Here is a 19,540-nt window from a genome sequence, read left to right as displayed (position 1 = left end):
GGCAATTTGATAATATGCTTTTGATTTTCTTTATGGAGAGTGTTAGTATGGCTGGTCAAAATCATTTCAGATTTACAAACGTAATCATCATAGAGAAACTTTATGGAGATGAGGAAGAGGAGGAGCCAATCTTTGGTCTTGATTCTGATGCTGAGGACCTGCACAGGATCAAGCTGGAGTTGTGCGTCTGTCTTGGAATCCAGCTCTGCTAAATGAAGAAGGCTCCTTTGATGACATAGAAGACTCATATTCTGTTTGTCATCAAAGGAGCTTTCTCCTAAACGAATACGGAAGAATAAACTTTAAAAGAAAGATTCTCAACCATTCATGAAATATTACAGGAAATGAATATGGGTTATTTGTGCATTAGACGGGTTTGCATAGCTTGTGTATCAAAGGCATAAAGAAATTGTCCTTGGAAAAGTGTGGCAACCGAAGATTGAGCTGGATGGAAAGTGGCTTCAGCCGACATCACAGGAAGTGGCCGCCGGGCCGATTCAAACCAGACCAGATCCAGTGGGATTCTACGGATCAGCATCTGGAATCTGAATAAACATGGATCCGGGCGACAGCTCTGGAGTCGGTCGATTTATGGAGATGTGTATGTGGCCCAGATAAACTATAAATACAAGATATCCATACAGCAGAGCCTGGGGAGCTTGTTTTTATGACTCATTTCATGAGATAGAGGCATAATTTAGTTATTAGAACTTAATACAGCATTTAAGCTCAATATTATTTTCCAAATTAAATCAGGCTCTAACTCCCGCTATTATTTTTCGCTCAATGTCATTTTTTAGGGGAAAATGTGCCTCTGAACTTATTTAATTTCAAACATGGAAATGATAACTGTAGTTAGGGCCCGAGCACTGACATCAAAGGTGTCAGGTGAGACCCTATTGAAATTGTAAGGATTATATATTATTATTATTCAGGCAAATGAATTGGCTTTTTGAGGGCTTTAACATGCTCAACTTCTTACCAAAATTTGCAGAAAGTTAGAAAGTGGTGAAAATTTACGTATTCTGAAGGAATTTTCAATGGGCGTCACAAAATGGCTCAACGGTGCCCCCCCCCGAGACCCCTGGAACGTGTTCACATTAACCGGTCTTCACCAAAATTGATACACATGTGTATCATGACCAGACAAACAAAAAAGTCTTTAGGTGCAATTCTAAAAACAAAACAGGAAGCCTGCTGTTTTGCATTTAGTGGCCATTTTGGCCATATTTCACATTTTTTCTTTGATACACTTGTACCAGGGTTTTCATCGGATCAACTTCAAATTGAGATGAGTGTCATCACAACAAGATGGAGATAAAAACTGACTGACGGATTCTTTTTTTTGTCACACGGTGTGACCGTGGCGTGGCGTCAAAGTTTGACTCGCCATTAAAACACGATGTTCTGTAACGCGGACATACATGGACCATGAATCCTTTGATGCTGAGCCGTAAACAAACAACTCCACTCCTGCAGTGTCTGTCTTCCTAGATCAAAGGAAACTTTATGTCTTGCAAAGGTCACGTCTCTTTCTCTCTCAGAACTGGGACATTTCCTCAAACCGGGTCAACGGCAAAGGTTCATCCTTCGCCAAAGGAGACGATGTTGACATAACTCCACTGTGCATTGTCCTATCACCACCAAACTTCTGTCTCATGATCAGAGTCCAAGCCTGAACAACTCTATGTTATTATTATTATTATTCAGGCAAATGAATTGGCTTTTTGAGGGCTTTACCATGCTCAACTTCTTACCAATATCTGCAGAAAGTTAGAAAGTGGTGAAAATTTACGTATTCTGAAGGAATTTTCAATGGCCATTTTGGCCATATTCCACATATTTACTTTGATGTACTTGTAACAGGGTTTTCATCGGATCAACTTCAAATTGAGATGAGTGTCATCAATGTCATTTTTTAGGGGAAAATGTGCCTCTGAACTTATTTAATTTCAAACATGGAAATGATAACTGTATTTTAATTCTGTTTCTGAATGTATTTATTTACTTTTCTCACCAAAAACAGAAAAGAACCCTGGACCACATATGATGTCAGATTTATGACTCAAATATAACTTATCTATATAAATTCATTGGATCGACAGAATTAGTGATGTTTGTAAACATACATCTATGATATACCAGTTTGTGGGAGGGGCCTACCGTGATAAGGCTCCTCCCCCACATTTGACATGTTTGGATGTCATGGCATTAAAAGAGTGATCTCTATACTCATATTAAAACCCTCAGTGATGAGGAAGGAAGAGATATCATTGTAAAAAGAAAACTGGAAAATGAGAAAGTGACATTGATCAATGTCACAGAACAGATATTATGAATAACAAAGACAGGGAAAGAGAAATTGAAGCTGATGATTCAGATTATTTGGTTTAAAGAGTTTATTTAAATTGTCCAGGATGTTAGAAGTATACATATGTTTTATATATATACACTAATGTATATGTATATTAGTATATATTTTTAAGACCTTTTTAAACTCCAGAATAAATGCAATTGAATACCCAAATAATGTCAAAACATTTACTTTAATAGAGAGAATTGTTTATTTAAACCTATTAATATGCTTAATAAGATACGGGAATAATGAGTGAGGGTAATTGTTCGAACTATTGACTGTTTATTTAAGTGTTTGATAGTTAAACATTGTTTTAGTTGTTTTTAGTTATTTTTCGTAGTTTAATCTTTTGTGAAGGAACTGAGCACAAGTGAAAATATATATAGTTTATATATATATATGTATATATATATACAGCATTGTTTGGTTGACGTCATGTATATATTAATTATTATATAAATTGGGCCTTCTTATATCAGGTACTTGAGACATTTTGACTTAACAAATCCAATGTATTAAAACACTTTGTCAAAAGTCAAATCAAAACTTTCATGTTTTCAAAAACAATCTTTTTTTCTGCACCATGGTTCTCTTTTCCTAACTCCTTTCCTGACTCCTTTCCTAACTCCTTACTGCTTCTCGACTCCGTGGCGATTTCCATCGGGATCAAGGAATAGTGGTTAGGAAAGGAGGTGATTTAGTGGTTAGGAAAGGAGGTGATTTAGTGGTTAGGAAAGGAGGTGATTTAGTGGTTAGGAAAGGAGGTGATTTAGTGGTTAGGAAAGGAGGTGAAACAACAAACTATCTCTATGACAACGGGAGCAGGTCAGCGCCTGCGCCGGGTGCTGCCGCCGCTGGGCGGAGGATGAACTGCACCAGCTGATACCTCCACCTGCTGCCCGGTCTGTGCTACAACACCATGGAACCATATGTTTTAGATCTGCAACATCAATCCTTCTATTCTGTACAAGTCTATTCTATATTATTCTATTGTGGGTGAGTTTCCACACAATAGGAGATTAAACATGAATCAATATTTAGATGAACGAATTAATAAAAGTTCAATATCTGGTCAAGATCCAAACTTAAGAAAGTTTGTAGAACCTACAGCATCAGATGTTTTTAAACATTCAAATCTCAACGGAGCATCAGACAAAGGCGAAAGGTTGTTTGAGTCCAACAAAGACAAAAGAGCAAAGTCACAACATGAAAAGTGTCACAATGATCAGTTTTTATTAAAATCAGTAAAATACCTTTTATATACAGAGTTCAATCTGTTCATCTTAACTTTGTTCTGCATTTTTTAATACATATATTAATTTGATACTATCAAAACACACAGCATTGTTCAGATGTGTTGTCACAGCACATTAAACGTTTCATCAGAACCTGCTGGTTCTGTATGTGTCCCTCAGGGAAACATCCTGGGTCCTTCCAACTTTCCAATAGACCTCATTTAGATTTACAGAAAACTCCCTAAGCCTGATAAGACTTTCTTCAGATAGATCCAGGGTGCATTTAGCCTAGCTTAGCACAAAGACGGGAAGCAGTTTGTAAATTGTTTAGGTTGTACTGTGATGACGTAATATCTCTTCAATGTGATGACTCTCCAAAAACATCACTGTCACATCCAGAATAACATTTTGACCCAGTGTTTAAAAACAATGAAGGTTTCATGTAAAAAATATACTTTGTAAACGGGTATTTGACCAGAGTCAGTAAATGTCACACAGAACTCGAGATTGTATTCTCTTACTGAGACTCCCGAATGTTTTGAATGAAAGAACTGTTGATTTTTCACTTGGGATAAAAGATTCTAAAGAATGAACCAATTTGATGATTGAGACCCGATTATTAAACAAGATGCACGTCACAGTTTGAAGCGCTCAATGAAATATTCATCTAGCTTTTTGATAATTGATAATTGAATTATTGCTCCTGACTTCATTATAACCATGGTGACAGTACAGGACAAGCGTTTATAAATTAAATATTTGCTTGCTTATAATATTTTAATTGTTCCCTTTGTAATAAAATCAATTATTTATTTAAAAATAGTATCACTTTCTTCTCAACCTCATGACTGGAAACACGTTCTTCAGGATTATTTCACCTCATGAATTCATCATCGCAATAACTGAAATCAAACTTATCGTACGTAGGATGTTGTTTCAAAACTGTGGTAAATGTGGAACTTTGAACTATTGTCATGACAACCGGCACACCAGGGTCCACCTCCTGTTAGTGACAACATTTTCCAATGGTCAGACATCAGATTAAAAATAAAGTTGGAGAAGAAGCAAGACTTCAGACATCAAGCTGATGAATTCCTGTGAGAAACTGTATCGATGGTTTCCATGGATACAGCATCACAGACATAAAAACACCTGTTCATGTTCACAATGAGTGAAAATTCAGGTCTTTACCTGAGTGAGATGTTTCTTTGGTTCAAGCTCATGAGACATTTCAACGAATAGAGACGAAACACTTTAAGTTTTTAAGATTCCAACAAGCAAATCTCTTTGGGTACGAGAGCGAGTTCAGGGTTCATTGGTCAACTCCAGCTTTTCTTAGTGGCTCCAGGTTCAATCCCTGTAAACATTTCAAAGGACAAGGATGAGAGTTTGTGTCTCATGTTCTTTTGTGACGTTTTCTCACTGAGATTCCGAAGCTTCATGTGTTTGTTCAGTAGTTTCAATTGTTCTGGTTGGTTCTGGTTTCACATCCTAATTTAGGGACAGAATTTTGTCTGACATACGTGCGTCCTGTCGCCATCACCTACGTGGGCGGAGTCTACCTATACTTTACCCTGATTGGTTTGTAAATGGGCATGTTGTCAGTTGGGCAGGTCATCTGGTTGCCATGGTAACATCATGGTGGTATCACAAGCAGTATCAGCACCTTCAGGCGCAGTACTATGGTACTCCAAAGTACTACAGTACTCCAAAGTACTACAGTACTACAGCACTCCACACTAGTTCAAATGAACGTCCTCATGGTTCAAACATTTTATTGTCGGAGGTGAAGACTGCAGCTGCTGCTTCTTGTTCTTGTTCTTGTTCTTGTTCTTGTTCTTGTTCTTGTTCTTGTTCTTGTTCTTCTTGTTCTTGTTCTTGTTCTTGTTCTTGTTCTTGTTCTTGTTCTTGTTCTTGTTCTTCTGTTCTTGTTGTTGTTCTTCTTCTTCTTCTAGGTTACGTTAAAGTTAAATGTCAGAAATTCGTTACAACCAGGAGATTTTGTGAGTTTTACGAGGTTGTGAGTGAGACTTGAACTTGTAGATTTAGTTAGTTCTTTGGGTTTTAAGGTGCAGGTTGTACAGTCTGAAGTGAAGCCAAAGTTCTTCCTGAATCCTTCTGGACAGTGTGGTCAGAGAGGTGTGTCATGTGATCTTTCAAAACCAGAAGATTTGAAACTAGGTTGAATTTCTTCTTGCACCAATTGAGAAATATCAGGAGGTTTAGCACTGCTATATATTTTTTTTCTGTAAAAAGATAAGAAGGAGGGTGTGAAGAGTTCTACAAAGTTTTATATAAATTTGGATATTTTGTTTTAAAGTGAGATATTTGGGGATTTAAATGAGCGGTTTGGTCTTTGTATGAGAAGCAAAGCTGGTTCCAAACTGATCCAGGGTTCTATCAGGTTCTACCTGTATCATTCAAGTCACAGAGCTTTGAGAGGGTCAGAATGTGGCAGCATGATCTTGATAGAGCGAGATGATGATGTTTATCTACACAGATCCAGAGTTTTGTAGAAGACTCTGACTTTGCTTAGAAACGGAACCATGTGACAGGAGGTGTTGGAGCTTCTCTGTCACTTCAGAAGATTATTGGCATTTCTCATGGTGCTCTGGCGCCCCCCAGAGGTTCTCTAATGGTTCTTGTAAATTCCACAGTAGGTTCTTCCTACGTCTGGGAAAAGACAAACTGGAACTCATTGAGCATGAGCTCTACAATCTGGCTCTGGAAAACCATGTGGATGGTCATGTTGGGGGACTCAGTCTGTGGGCGGAGCAACGTGGGTCCGAACACGATGGCGACACTTTGAACCGACATCCTGTTGGAGTCCCTGTGCTCGGTCACCCTGGAGAGAGAGGTTCAGTGTAAGTTCTGACATCATCAAGAGGGAAGAATACATTTTTGTGCTAAACTTTCTGTATTTGATGTCACCCTTTTGCAGGGGGACGTCTGAGTGTGTCGTCTGATCCTGGATTCACAGTGAATCCAGACTGAGACACTGGCAGCTGAAGCTGCTGTGACGTCTCAGAGGTGAAACCGCTCGATAAACTCAAAAACAAAACCAGTCCTGCTTCTCTGGCCTGGTTCGGCTTCAGGTTACACTCACTTGTGCAGGTGTTTGAACAGCAGCTCCATGGTGTCGTGGTTTGGCAGAGGCAGCGATCGAACCAGGTCCTTCATGTAGGACACTCTCAGACTGTGATCTGGAACTTCTGCATGGAAACAAACAGAGCTGCGTTCACATGACAGGTTCAACTCAGCAGATGTAGTCAGCAAGTAAAGTGCTACAGGCCAAACTCCCGATGATCTTTACTCACGATATGTTGATAACAAGCTTTTCTCTCATTGTGATTTAAGTGAACAAGGCTGAAAACATTTAATTTCTCTTTCATTTATTTGTCAATGAGATGTTTTCACACATGAATTGAACCACTGACATGTTCCTCACGTGTTCCTCACATGTTCTGCAGGTTTTGTCTGTGAGGACAAATGTCTGAGTCAGTGTCTCTGGACATGTTCTTTATCTTCTCCTGGAGCCTCCTGGTAAAATGTGTGGAACATGTCAGAGTCCATGTGAGGAACCAGCAGGACAATGTGTGGAAGCTTCCCAGAGAGCGAGTGGACGTGTGGACGAGGTTTCTAACACGTGACGTGAAACCTGAAGAACACAAAGATCTCAGGATGAAGAAGAGGAGCCGGACACGTAGAAGACGAAGACGTCCACTTGGAAACACGAGGAGATTCCAGATCTTCTGGTGATGAGGCCGGTGTGGAGGAGCTGGAAACAACAACACTGATCTGTCCACAGCAGAGTTTATACTTCATGTCCCGCCTCCTGCTGCTCTACAGGCTCCGCCCCTGCTGATCTACAGGCTCCGCCCCTCGCCTGGATGTTCCCACATGTTCCTGATTGAACGCGTCGGACCCGACAACCTGCTGCTGCTTCACAGGAGAAACAAACTCATGTCTGAAAGCAGCTAATGTTTGGTTAAGTCGTTTTTCTTTCATTGGATTATTTTTAGATCAGGAAGTAAACTTGGGACCTGAGAAGACTCCCTACTCCTGTCTGGATGAACACACCACTTGTTGGTCTTTCCATACTAACATGGCAGCCCCTCGCGAAACGTAATTATATTCCTCTGAACTGTCTTTGGATCTAAAAAGCTTGGAGTTTGAGTCTGGAGATTTGAGGAGTCATAAATGTTTGAGAACCTGCAGAACTTGTGTGTTTCAAGACTAAAAGTTTGTCCATTAACAAAATTATCAATTGAAAGGGACAAACATACTTCTGTGTTTGCTACAAACGACCAGAAGTGGAAGTCTTGTTGTTGTTGTTGTTGTTCTTCTTCTTCTTCTTCTTCTTCTTCTTGTTCTTCTTCTTGTTCTTCTTCTTGTTCTTCTTCTTGTTCTTCTTCTTGTTCTTCTTCTTGTTCTTCTTCTTGTTCTTCTTCGTTCAGTTTATTGGCGAGTGTCAACCAATGTTAAGATGCATTACTGTCATCTAATGTATCGTCTTCCCACTCTTCAATTCTCCACGTCTCAAAAGGGGGTTAGGGTTGGGGTTATACACTGCTCAAAAAAATTAAAGGAACACTTTGAAAACACATCAGATCTCATTGTGAAAAAAAATTATGTTGGATATTTATACTGATATGGACAGTTTAATGTCTTAGGAACAAAATGATGCCACATCTTTGATGGAAATAAAAGTTTTCAACCTACAGAGGGCTCAATTTTATAGACAGGTGTGAGACTGTTTGGGCAGAGACATTCACACCAGTGGCCTGCTGGAGGTCATTCTGTAGGGCTGGAGGTCATTCTGTAGGGCTGGAGGTCATTCTGTAGGGCTGGAGGTCATTCTGTAGGGCTCGGACAGTGCTCAACCTGTTCCTCCTTGCACAAAGCAGCAGATATCGGACCTGCTGATGGGTTGAGGACCTTCTACGGCCCTGTCCAGCTCTCCTAGAGTAACTGCCTGTCTCCTGGAATCTCCTCCATGTTCTGGAGATTACGCTGGGAGACACATCAGATCTCTTGCAACGGCACGCATGGATGTGCCATCCTGGAGGAGTTGGACAATCTGTGCAACTTCTGTAGGGTTAAGAAATCGCCTCATGCTCCCAGTAGAGATAATGACTCTAGCTAAAGCCAACACTAATGGAAAACCAGTGGAAGTGATCAAGAGGGAGAAACTTGAAATGGCCTCCACATGCAAAACCACTCCTATTTTGGGGGTCGTCTCATTGTTGCCCCTCTAGTGCACCTGTTGTTAATTCCATCAACACCAATGCCGCTGAAACTGATTAACAACCCCCTCTGCTACTTAACTGACCGGATAATTATCAAAAAAGTGCAATTGAATTCATGCCATACCCTGATAAAAAAGTGTTCCTTTAATTTTTTTGAGCAGTGTATTAAGGTAATTATTGACTTTATTATAAAACTAGAATCACCTCCTTGTGGTTATTTGTCTCCACCAATCAGAGCAGTTTATGTCTATGAGGTCACTTTAACCTCCAATATCGAATTAGTTTATCTTTGAATCCAACTGAATATTTAGAGGAAATCTGAAGAAACATCCTGTTCACAGGGATTGATGGACAACCCGAAAATGTTAAGGTTAGAGGAAGAAAAATACAATGTGTGTCTCTGTGTGGTTTAAAGGTTTGTGTCACATTTGCGTTGTGAACGATGTGAGATGTAGGCAGTACTGACGGATAGCAGCGATGAACTTGTCGAAGCAGCTGAAGGGAAACAGCGGCTCTGGAAGCTCCCGCAAGAAAAGTTTCAGAGCTCCGGTGATCACGTGGATCTCCTGCCACAGGCCATCGTCCAGGTCCAGCTGCTCCTCTGCAGAGACGACAACAACAGATTCAAACACATCATCTGCATAGAGTCACACCTCTGGTCAACTCCTCACTTTTAAACTTTTTATTTCAGTTATAATCTTCCACGATGTTGAGTGTTATGTAATCAAGACGCCTCCTAGTGGTTAAACCTCAGAAAAGTTTATTACCGTGATCAGCTTTATGTCGTAGTTTCTGGATCACAGCCAAGTTTCCACTGACTCTGTAGATACCGTCAACGTCCAGTCCTGACACACACACACACACACACACACACACACACACACACACACACACACACACACACACACACACACACACACACACACACACACACACACACACACACACACACACATTTACTTGTCACATAATATTTACTTAGTAAACCTGCAAGTCTGAGTGTGTGTCTGTGTGCATGTGTATAAGTGTGTGTGTGTGTGTACCTCTCCGTTCTACCACTTTGATACACTTCTGTAGAAATGTGGGGATGGTTGTGTGTTCTCTGTGACACAGTGTGTCCAGGTGACATCCGAACACATTATCTGAACCAGAGAGAGAACGTTACAGACCAACTCTACGTGATGGAACACGTGTTCTACAGCACAGCTGTTTCATCGGATTGGCTCAGACCTCTGATGTATCCTTTCTCTTTGACGCTTTGCAGCGTCGGCCGACGCTGGAGGAAACGTCGGAGTTTGGTCCGAACTCGTGTCTGCTCAGAGTCAACCCCTGATGAGCTCAAGGAGGCTGAAAGCAAGAAAAATACCCCGGGTCAGTATCAATGAATCTGATTCAATAATGAACATTTGAACGTCTCAGATGTCACTTTTTTTTGTTTCCTGTTTTCGTGACAGAATTACTTTTCTGTTGATCAACTACTCTACAAGTTTGAAGGTGAAGTCGACTCACAAGTCTTCCTGCGCTCTTTGTCTTCTCTGTCCGACGCTGCGTCGTCCTCGTCCTCTGTCACCACATCGTGTTCCTGAAGCAGATTCCATCAGAGAAGTGTTAGGATGTGTTGTGTTTGTATTTGTGTTTCTGTTCTGTTGGGTTTGTTTCTGACGCTTCGTTGTCCTCGTCCTCCGTCACAACATTGTGTTCCTAAATCAACGTTGTTGTGTATTGTCGGTTTTTGTTGTGTGGTGTCTGTTCTGTGTGTTCCTGTCTCTGTGTCATGTGCTGTCTATGTGTTGTCCATGTCATGTGTGGTGTGGTGTCCTTGCGAGTGGTGTCCGTGTGTTGTTTCATTTCATATCCGTGTGTTGTGTCATTTCATGTCCGTGTGTTGTGTGGTGTCGTCTGTGTGTTGTGTACCAGTTGTCTGACGGCCTCCTGGATCACTTTGAGCCAGTCACTGATGATGCTCTCGGTGTCGTACTGCATCAGGAACTCACAACCCTGCCGAGTCTTTAGCTGCAAACAAACACAAACAAATAACACCATGGTCACGCTAATGTAACTATGGTAACAGAGACACAGAAGGTCTATGGTAAGACATATGTGGAGGTCCAACAGCCTGTAACCATGGAAACAGGTCAGCACCTCTACAACGTTCTTCTTGGAGGACTTGTCTTTGGCCGCCCAGCTGACTGAAGAACCTCTCAGGTCCACCGTGTACTCTGGAACAATCTGTGACGCTTTACTCTGGAAAACGGAACGTCGGTTTAGTTGATACATTTACAAACAGATGTTTTGATCTCATCATCATCTCTTTGAAAAAAGTGCAATGAATCCTGGAATCGGTCTGAGATGTTGGAAAGAGTTTTCAATACATGACATATGAGAACCTGCAGAGGGCTTCAGATCAATAATATCAATAACAACCACTACCAGATAGGACAGTACCATGTATGAAGACGCTCACGGTCATGGGAAGTTCAGGAGTTGTACATGTGAACCTAATGCATCATGTGACTCATAAAGTGACATCATCGCGGCCGAACCTCAAACCAGACTCAAACCTGTCTGATGACTTTATCTGTGAAATCCAGTGAGTGTTCAAACTGGTTCTTACAGCGTTCCCAGTCGGAGCAGACTTGGGGTCTCTGTGGAAGGTGAGGATCCCACCGTGCAGGACGGTCCAGGACTGACTCCAGTTCTTCCTGTGCAACAACGAGACAGACAGTCAGCTCCAAACTAAATGTCACCCTGATGTTAAAGTAGATCTAAAGAGAGGAAAATAAAATGTCTAAATCTGCATTCAACCATAAAATCATAAATCCTTCCTGCAGTTCTACAGAGTGAAGACACTCATCGATTTTTTTGTTCTCACCTGATCCTTTTGCCGTTATCAACTACTTTGGTCTTATTGATGATTCCTGCTTTCTCCAGCTGATGGCCCTGTAGACACATTACAGCTTTAAAATGAGACTATTGTGCGTGTTTGTGTGTGTGTGTGTGTGTGTGTGTGTGTTGTTCTTCCTCCCTGAAGGCTGTTACCCTCGAACCACCTTTAGAAACAGAACTCCCTGAAGAAACCTTAATAACCCCTGGAACTTCATCAAGGAGCATCACTAGTTCTAAGTTATTTCTAGACTCTGCCACTCTCTACCACTCAATAATTCTCATCATGGATCATGGAAGTCAGTAATTGTACTTTAGTTTACCTTGAATCTCCCATGACCCCTTCAATATAACATTTATAAGACAAGTATATAGACAAGTCTCTAGGACAGCATTCTTCCACCTGCACAATATTATGAACATTAGGAACAGCCTGTCTCAGAAGAATGCTGAGAAACTGACTGGATTACTGTAACTTTCTATTATCAGGACGTCCCAGTAAGTCTGTTAAAAGCAGCCAGTTGATCCAAGATGCTGCAGCACGAGTTCTGACAGGAACTAGAAGGAGAGATCATATTACTGCTCTTAGCTTCTCTGCATCGGCTCCCTGTCAAATTCACAGCAGAACAGGAGGTAGAACCTTCAGCTACCAGGCTCCTCTCCTGTGGAACCAACTCCCACTCTGGGTTCTAGAGTCAGACACCATCTCTACATTTAAGGTTAAACTTAAAACGTTCCTCTTTGATAAAGTCTATAGTTCTTGATATGCTGCTATAGGTCTAGGCTGATGGAGAACTACCATCATGCACTGAGCACTTCTCACTCTATATATATCTCCAGTAAATCCTCCCCTTAAAATTGCAAACCTTTCCAGGATCCACATATAACCCTCATGGAGCATTAGAACCTAGTGGAGGACTGGTAAAACCTCCTCAGTGATCCATTTAAAAGTACCCAACAAAACCCTTAAGAACCCATGTACCCTCTAAACCAGCTGTTAGCATAGCTACAACCATAAACTCTGTTCGGTAAATAACTGACAGACGAGCAGCTAGTTTTTCAGAACCACCCACCAGGAGAACCACCACATAACCCAACCACTGTTTCAGAACATTTTTGACAGAGACAACCCAACAGACACCCAGCACCCAGTGGCCAATCAGGGCCCAGGACCTACATGCAGCTGGTGGGAGTCTGTGCTCCGATTGGACAGATTCCTCTTCAGTCTGTGCCTATCAGAGAACTTGATGAGGAAGAACAGGATGACATCACAATGTGTTAACGAGACAATGAATGAATAAATGAGACAGGTGAGGAGACAGGTGTGAAGAATGTTGTGAAGGCAGCTGCGAGACAGGTGTGAGACAGGTGTGAGACAGGTGTGAGACAGGTGTGAAGAATGATGTGAAGACAGGTGTGAGACAGGTGTGAGACAGGTGTGAAGAATGATGTGAAGACAGGTGTGAGACAGGTGTGAGACAGGTGTGAGACAGGTGTGGAGAATGATGTGAAGACAGGTGTGAGACAGGTGTGAGACAGGTGTGAGACAGGTGTGAGACAGGTGTGGAGAATGATGTGAAGACAGGTGTGAGACAGGTGTGAGACAGGTTTGAAGAATGATGTGGAGACAGGTGTGAGACAGGTGTGAGACAGGTGTGAAGAATGGTGTGAAGACAGGTGTGAGACAGGTGTGAGACAGGTGTGAGACAGGTGTGTCTACCTGTGAACCGTCGGGCGAGAGTCTTCTGTTGGTCACCTCCGTGAGGTCAGACACGTTTCTCCTGTGACCGAGAGCAAACGTCTGAAACACATCAAAGAGGAAACATAAATTCAGTCATGGATGAATCATTAAATGATTGATTCAGTCATTGATTGCGTCAGAGCAGTTTCTCTCTGGGTTTGTGTCCCTCACGTCCTCGGCCACACTGTGTCTCCAGCTCCTGACCTGCAGAGACGCTCCCTCCTCAGAAACTCCGTTTCCTGTCCTCGTTTGTGGCTGAAACCATCAATGACACATTGGATTCATCAGAGAAAGATCAGGAGCTTGATCTGATCGATCTATTGATTGATTACCTCCTGCATCCTCAACTGGGAGGAGCTTCCATCTTTCAATTCCATCTGAACTCTGGGAATCAGACCCACAGGCGGCTGAGGACTCTGGGAAGACAATTGACATCTACAGATGAAATGTGTGTGTGTGTGTGTGTGTGTGTGTGTGTGTGTGTGTGTGTGTGTGTGTGTGTGTGTGTGTGAGTGTGTGTGTGTGTGTGTGTGTGCGTGTGTGCGTGCGAGCGTGCGTGCGTGTGTGAGCTTACCGTTGTAAACACAGTGTCATTAGCGCCCTCTACAGGATAATCTTCCTCTGGCAGTGGAGGCTAAAGTTTAATGAAAGAAACAACAAAGTCACGAATCCACTTCCTCCAGAAATGAAGCTAAAATATCTCAAATACAAACACAGACATTTATTGGTGATGACATTATTTGCAGTCTGTGTATCAAGGTCCAATCCTCAGTCTCAGCTGCCAATCACTTTGTCTTGTTGTAAAATCATCAAATTACAAATTACATTACATAATTTTAGCTGACGCTTTTATCCAAAGCAACTTACAATAAGTGAATCAACCACGAGGGAACAAACCCAGAACAACAAGAATCGAGAAGAAATGTAAACGAAACTGATCGGACATCAGTGAGATAAGATGAACTGAAACGACAGAACGTCTTTACAAACATTTATTTAACGTCTACTTATATATTTTGGTTGTGTTCGTGTCCCATCTGTTAACATGGAGGTTTATGACCAGCACTGCAGCCAGACGCCAGTACCCAAAGAACATTGAATAAATGTTTGTGAATATAAACTGTCTTAAAGGTTATTTCCAATTATTGGACATGGACTCTGTGTATCAGTACAGTTTAGAAAGATTAAAAGGTATATTTGAGTATTCATGAGTGGTAGCTTAACAATGCTAGCATGCTGGCTAATGCTTATGCTTATGCTAATGTTAATGCTACTGATACTGATACTGATACTGAGATGCTACAAGCAATGTTGTTAACATAGCACATGACAAGTACAACTGTATGTTCCTTGTTGGTGTATGTTAAGTGTTTGCCACCTTATATATTACAGGGCATAGGGTAACAGTTCTGCTCTGACTTTATTGTTATTATAGTTTTATTCTGGCGTCTTATCGGCATCGTACCGGGCTGTCGTCATGCTTCCTGTTGCTGGGCGACCAAAGGGAGGAGGAGGGGGAGAGGGGCTCAGGTGCAGTCCAGGATGTGGCTCGTGTGAACGGGTTGAAGTAGTAAAATCTCCCAGAGGCTTCGTCCAGCAGCTGCTCCCAACAAGAAGAATCCTGAGAGGAACCATGTTAGTAGAGAGGACACAGCTCGACTCACCTCAACTGACTTGACTTCACCTAACTCCATTTGAGTACACCTAACCTTACCTAACTACGCCTAACTAGACTTACTTACACCTAACTAGACTAACCTTCACTTAACTAGACTTATCTTCAACTAACTAGACATTCACCAACATCCATGTAACAAGCAGTGCTTGATATCCACTCTCTGGATGAACAGGTGCATGTACCTGAGAGGAGGCGGGGGAGAGCAGCGGTGAAGGGGAGGCCAGTGCAGCAGGGGGCGCTGTGGGGCTGTGGGGGTCGGTCCAGGTTGTTTGTCTCGTCACAGGATGGAAATAAAACATTCTGCCGCTGTCGTGGTCCGTGTGAACCTGAGCAGAGAGACCAATAAGCTGCTTCTGTGTTCAGGTGCACTCTTGTTACAATGTCATTGTACATGAGCGTAATGACAATAAAGATCTTTGAATTTGAACATTTCTACTGCGTTCAGGTTTATTTATTGAGTCTGTATTTTATCTGAGAAATTAAAAACAAATGACTTCTTTCCATATTCTCTCCCTAACCCTAACCCAATAAAAACGTTTAACTGAAAATAACGTTTCTGTTATCAGACCAAGTGGCAACTTAGTGATGTCACCCATTGGTTTGTGAACTGCTTTGATGAGGCAGAGTTCTGGATTTGATCAGCGCCATCTAGGTGCTTTGAAGCCAGGCTATGTGACCATATTTGGATAAAAGGGAGGAGCTGGGTCTGAACTCTGACCTCTCAACCCGGAGTGTAAAGGGGGGGAAGTGGGTGAATACGGTGTAAACACAGCTCCGGGGATTCTCTCTCTCGCAGCTGCTGCCCGTCCATTAGGGCGAGGGTCAAAGAGCCATGCCTCCATAACTAACACATTTTTTGCTCTAATATATAATTGATTACAAAATTATTTTCCGAAGGACCACCAGATCTTTTATATGAGCGGGAACATCAAGCAGATGAGACCATAATCAACCGTGGGTCATTTTGTTGACAGAGTATTTCATGGGAGAACGTGGCGGTTTCTGAAGGTTATTTTTATATAAAGTCTATGGATGAGATACTGAACTATTAAAAATGACCTGGAACTAAAACCTGTGTGAGTCGTGTTGAAGTGTCTCTGAGCAGGGCTAGGGTTAGCTGTCACCTGAGCTGGACCTGGAACTGAACAGCTCAGGTGACACGTGATGAAACTTTAATCACCTGCATTCAACGGAAAGTTAAAGTGTGAAATCTGATCAAATCTGATGAAAGATGTTAATTGTTCAGGATGAAGAGGAAGAAAAATATGAAAGACACGACTTCATCAAAGATCAAAACAGTCAGATACAACAACTGTGAGAATGAACCAGACACTGATAAATAAAATGTAATATCTTAATTAAATTAAAATATCTGTTAGTGTCTCAACAATAGAGGAACGAGGTTTCCTTACCTGCCACTCATCCTGCAGGCTGACGGGGGAGGCGGGGCTTTTTATGTCAGGGGAAGAGACTGAAGAAGGGGTGTGGCCTGTAGGGAAGGGGGCGGGCTCGGTTGGAGGTGGTGGAATAAGGAAGTCGTCACAGTCGTGAGACGTTTTCTTCACAGAGATGTTTGCGTAGATGGGTGAGTTATGGCCGAGCGAGCTGTGGTCCTGTGGAGAGAGAGAGGGTAGCTACAGTTACGGGTTCAGTTCGAAGGACTTAGTGACATCTAGTGGTGAAGTTACATGTTACAACAAACCCTCACAGAAGCTACAGTGGCCTTTGGGTGACTGTAGTAAAACATCATAATATGAGAAGGAGGAGCCGGATATAACAAAGATGCTCAGAGTCAGCTGACATCACCCTGATGAAATTATTTGACATTTCCTGATGAGGCAAAATTCAAACCGAGCCATGTGACTTCAGGTCGTTCCTGAACGTCACAGACCTCATGACACCATGATCAGGTGTCTTCTCCGAATATTTGACAGGTCAAACTTTAAAGTTCAAAATTAAACTAAACACACTTCCTGTCCCCTCAGCTGACCACAGATGAGCATTTCTTGCTGATAGTTGAGTTCAGGACCTGTAGGCTGACCCATAATGCCTCTGTGATATTAGTGATAAAGATCTGTAGCCCCTCCCCTCACTCCCTGTCAGACTGGGGACTCAAATGATCATGAAACCTGCTTCAATATTAACACACACACACACACACACACACACACACACACACACACACACACACATACACATACAAACACACACGCACACAGTTGGGGGTCAGGTGTCAATGTCTCAAAGCGCTCACAAATAATCGTTATTATTGTTTTTGTCAATATTTGATTTGTTTTCCAAAGGGATTTTTTAACAGTCCATGGAGAGCAGCAATGGACAACCCTAACTCTTACTCTTACTCTAACTCTAACTCTAACCCTAACCCTAACCCTGACCCTAGCTCTAACCCTGACCCTGACCCTAACTCTAACTCTAACTCTAACTCTAACTCTAACTCTAACTCTAACTCTAACTCTAACTCTAACTCTAACTCTGACCCTGACCCTGACCCTAACTCTAACTCTAGCTCTAGCTCTAACCCTGACCCTGACCCTAACTCTAACTCTAACTCTAACTCTAACTCTAACTCTAACTCTAACTCTAACTCTAACTCTAACTCTAACTCTGACCCTGACCCTGACCCTGACCCTAACCCTAACTCTAAGTCTAACTCTAACCCTGACCCTGACCCTAACCCTAACTCTAACTCTAACCCTGACCCTGACCCTAACCCTAACTCTAAGTCTAACCCTAACCCTAACCCTAACTCTAAGTCTAACTCTAACTCTAACCCTGACCCTGACCCTGACCCTAACCCTAACCCTAACTCTAACTCTAACCCTGACCCTGACCCTAACCCTAACCCTAACTCTAACTCTAACTCTAACTCTCACTCTAACCCTAACTCTAACTCTAACTCTCACTCTAACTCTAACTCTAACTCTAACCCTAACCCTAACCCTAACCCATGCAAAATAACTGAGTCTTAACCAAACCAGTCAGACCAGTTCACACACACATGTCTTTCTATAGTTGTGAGGACAATCATTGGCATAAGACATTCCCTAATCCTAATTCTAACCCAAACAACAAGTCGTCCTCTCACAGTTTCCTGTCTGACCCAGAACACATCCTGCCAGCTGTGACATCACTACATCCTGCTGACCTCATCACATCCTGCTGTGACATCAGCAGGCACACACATGTTCTGAAACGGGCAAATTACAGGAGATTTGAACAAGGTCTGCTGATGACCATGTGAACAAACTTCCCAGCATGCTTTGTTTGCATGGAGATTGGTTTTGTAGTTTGAACTCTAAAATCACCATGTCAGCATCATTTGTCTCCACCAACCTGGAACTAACAGATAACAGTGTCACAGTCTGCAGAAGATTTTGATTTCACTGTGAAGTTGACCTTTGACCTTTTGGATAACCCCAACCCTAACCCAGAGGCGGACATTTCCTACACACACTCGCAGTTGTAGACCAATCACAACAGAGTGGTCCAGGAGTAAAAAAGACTTGATCAACCAGAGCCTGCAGAACCTTAATGAGTCCAATATCCTGTCCTAGTTAAGATCTGGTGTCTCAGGTGTCTTACCTGTGTGGGAGGTGGGGCAGTTGCAAGTTCAGGACCAGGTCCAGGACTCACTCTTTCTCTAACCAGAACCTCCAGGTCCAGGTTCAGGTCTTGAATGGACTCATAAATGTGGTTTGAATCTTGCTCCTTCAGTAAATCCTCCTCCTCCTTGCTGCTCTCCTCCACGCTCATCTCCTCCTCTGCCTCCTCCTCTGGCTCCATCAGGGAATCCTGGTGGTCAGGGCAAATCTCTGACAATGAGCATGTGCTTTGGATATCATCATTGGGGGGGACTATGGGGACCACAGGGACCACTGGCATCTCCACCGGTATGGCTTGGGTCTGGGGCTGTGATACAGAGAGCGGGTCTGCTGGACTGAGGGGGGGAAGTCGTGGTTTTACAGAGTCCTTGTGGTCATCCGGGCACCCCGGCAGCTGGGGCTGTTTTTTGCTCAGACCACCTTGGGTGATGTATGTATTCCTGCTGGTCGCAGTCTCTGCAGGACCAGCAAGCGGGCTGCTGGTCTGAACCAGCTGCGACAGGTCATGAAAATCCAACGGGACGCCAAATGTCGACATGCGGTTCTCAGTCTTACGGTACCCAGCAGATGCATCTGGTTTGAGCCGGATTGTCACCTCGTCCCCTTGTTTGATTCTGTTCCCATTGGGTTCCTCCAGAGTCTTTGGAACGGGAATGGGAACAGGGACTGGGGCAGCCACAGGAACCAGCACTGGCTCAGCACTGGTTGGATCATCAAAATCCAAGGGGGAGGGGAAATCCACTGGCAGCTCCTTGACGTACTTGGCAGGGATGTA

At 42.7% G+C, this 19,540-nt stretch overlaps 1 protein-coding gene across 7 annotated transcripts in view; it reads right to left on the bottom strand.

Annotated features, from left to right (window-relative positions):
* Window positions 1-3,565: 3,565 nt before the first annotated feature.
* Window positions 3,566-19,540, bottom strand: part of arhgap27l (Rho GTPase activating protein 27, like) — a 19,740-nt gene continuing 3,765 nt past the window's right edge. For 5 of the 7 annotated variants that reach the window (XM_061090914.1, XM_061090915.1, XM_061090916.1 and 2 more), the window contains exons 3-22: window positions 18,746-19,540; window positions 16,555-16,755; window positions 15,325-15,468; window positions 14,930-15,085; window positions 14,039-14,098; window positions 13,797-13,880; window positions 13,636-13,719; window positions 13,444-13,524; window positions 12,901-12,966; window positions 11,713-11,780; window positions 11,455-11,542; window positions 10,983-11,084; window positions 10,755-10,853; window positions 10,350-10,422; window positions 10,071-10,187; window positions 9,884-9,982; window positions 9,608-9,685; window positions 9,307-9,441; window positions 6,698-6,803; window positions 3,566-6,436 (exon numbers count right to left, since the gene is read on the bottom strand). The exon at window positions 18,746-19,540 is cut by the window's right edge and continues 152 nt beyond it. In XM_061090914.1, coding sequence (XP_060946897.1) covers window positions 6,259-6,436; window positions 6,698-6,803; window positions 9,307-9,441; window positions 9,608-9,685; window positions 9,884-9,982; window positions 10,071-10,187; window positions 10,350-10,422; window positions 10,755-10,853; window positions 10,983-11,084; window positions 11,455-11,542; window positions 11,713-11,780; window positions 12,901-12,966; window positions 13,444-13,524; window positions 13,636-13,719; window positions 13,797-13,880; window positions 14,039-14,098; window positions 14,930-15,085; window positions 15,325-15,468; window positions 16,555-16,755; window positions 18,746-19,540 — 2,814 coding nt within the window. In that variant the 3' untranslated portion in view covers window positions 3,566-6,258. The remainder of the gene's footprint in view (window positions 6,437-6,697; window positions 6,804-9,306; window positions 9,442-9,607; window positions 9,686-9,883; window positions 9,983-10,070; window positions 10,188-10,349; window positions 10,423-10,754; window positions 10,854-10,982; window positions 11,085-11,454; window positions 11,543-11,712; window positions 11,781-12,900; window positions 12,967-13,443; window positions 13,525-13,635; window positions 13,720-13,796; window positions 13,881-14,038; window positions 14,099-14,929; window positions 15,086-15,324; window positions 15,469-16,554; window positions 16,756-18,745) is intronic. The other 2 variants (XM_061090920.1, XM_061090921.1) reach the window with 2 other exon arrangements.

The sequence above is a fragment of the Limanda limanda genome, chromosome 17 (genome assembly GCF_963576545.1).
Source record: "Limanda limanda chromosome 17, fLimLim1.1, whole genome shotgun sequence".
NCBI lineage: Eukaryota > Metazoa > Chordata > Actinopteri > Pleuronectiformes > Pleuronectidae > Limanda > Limanda limanda.
This window is presented reverse-complemented; position numbering and strand designations above follow the sequence as displayed.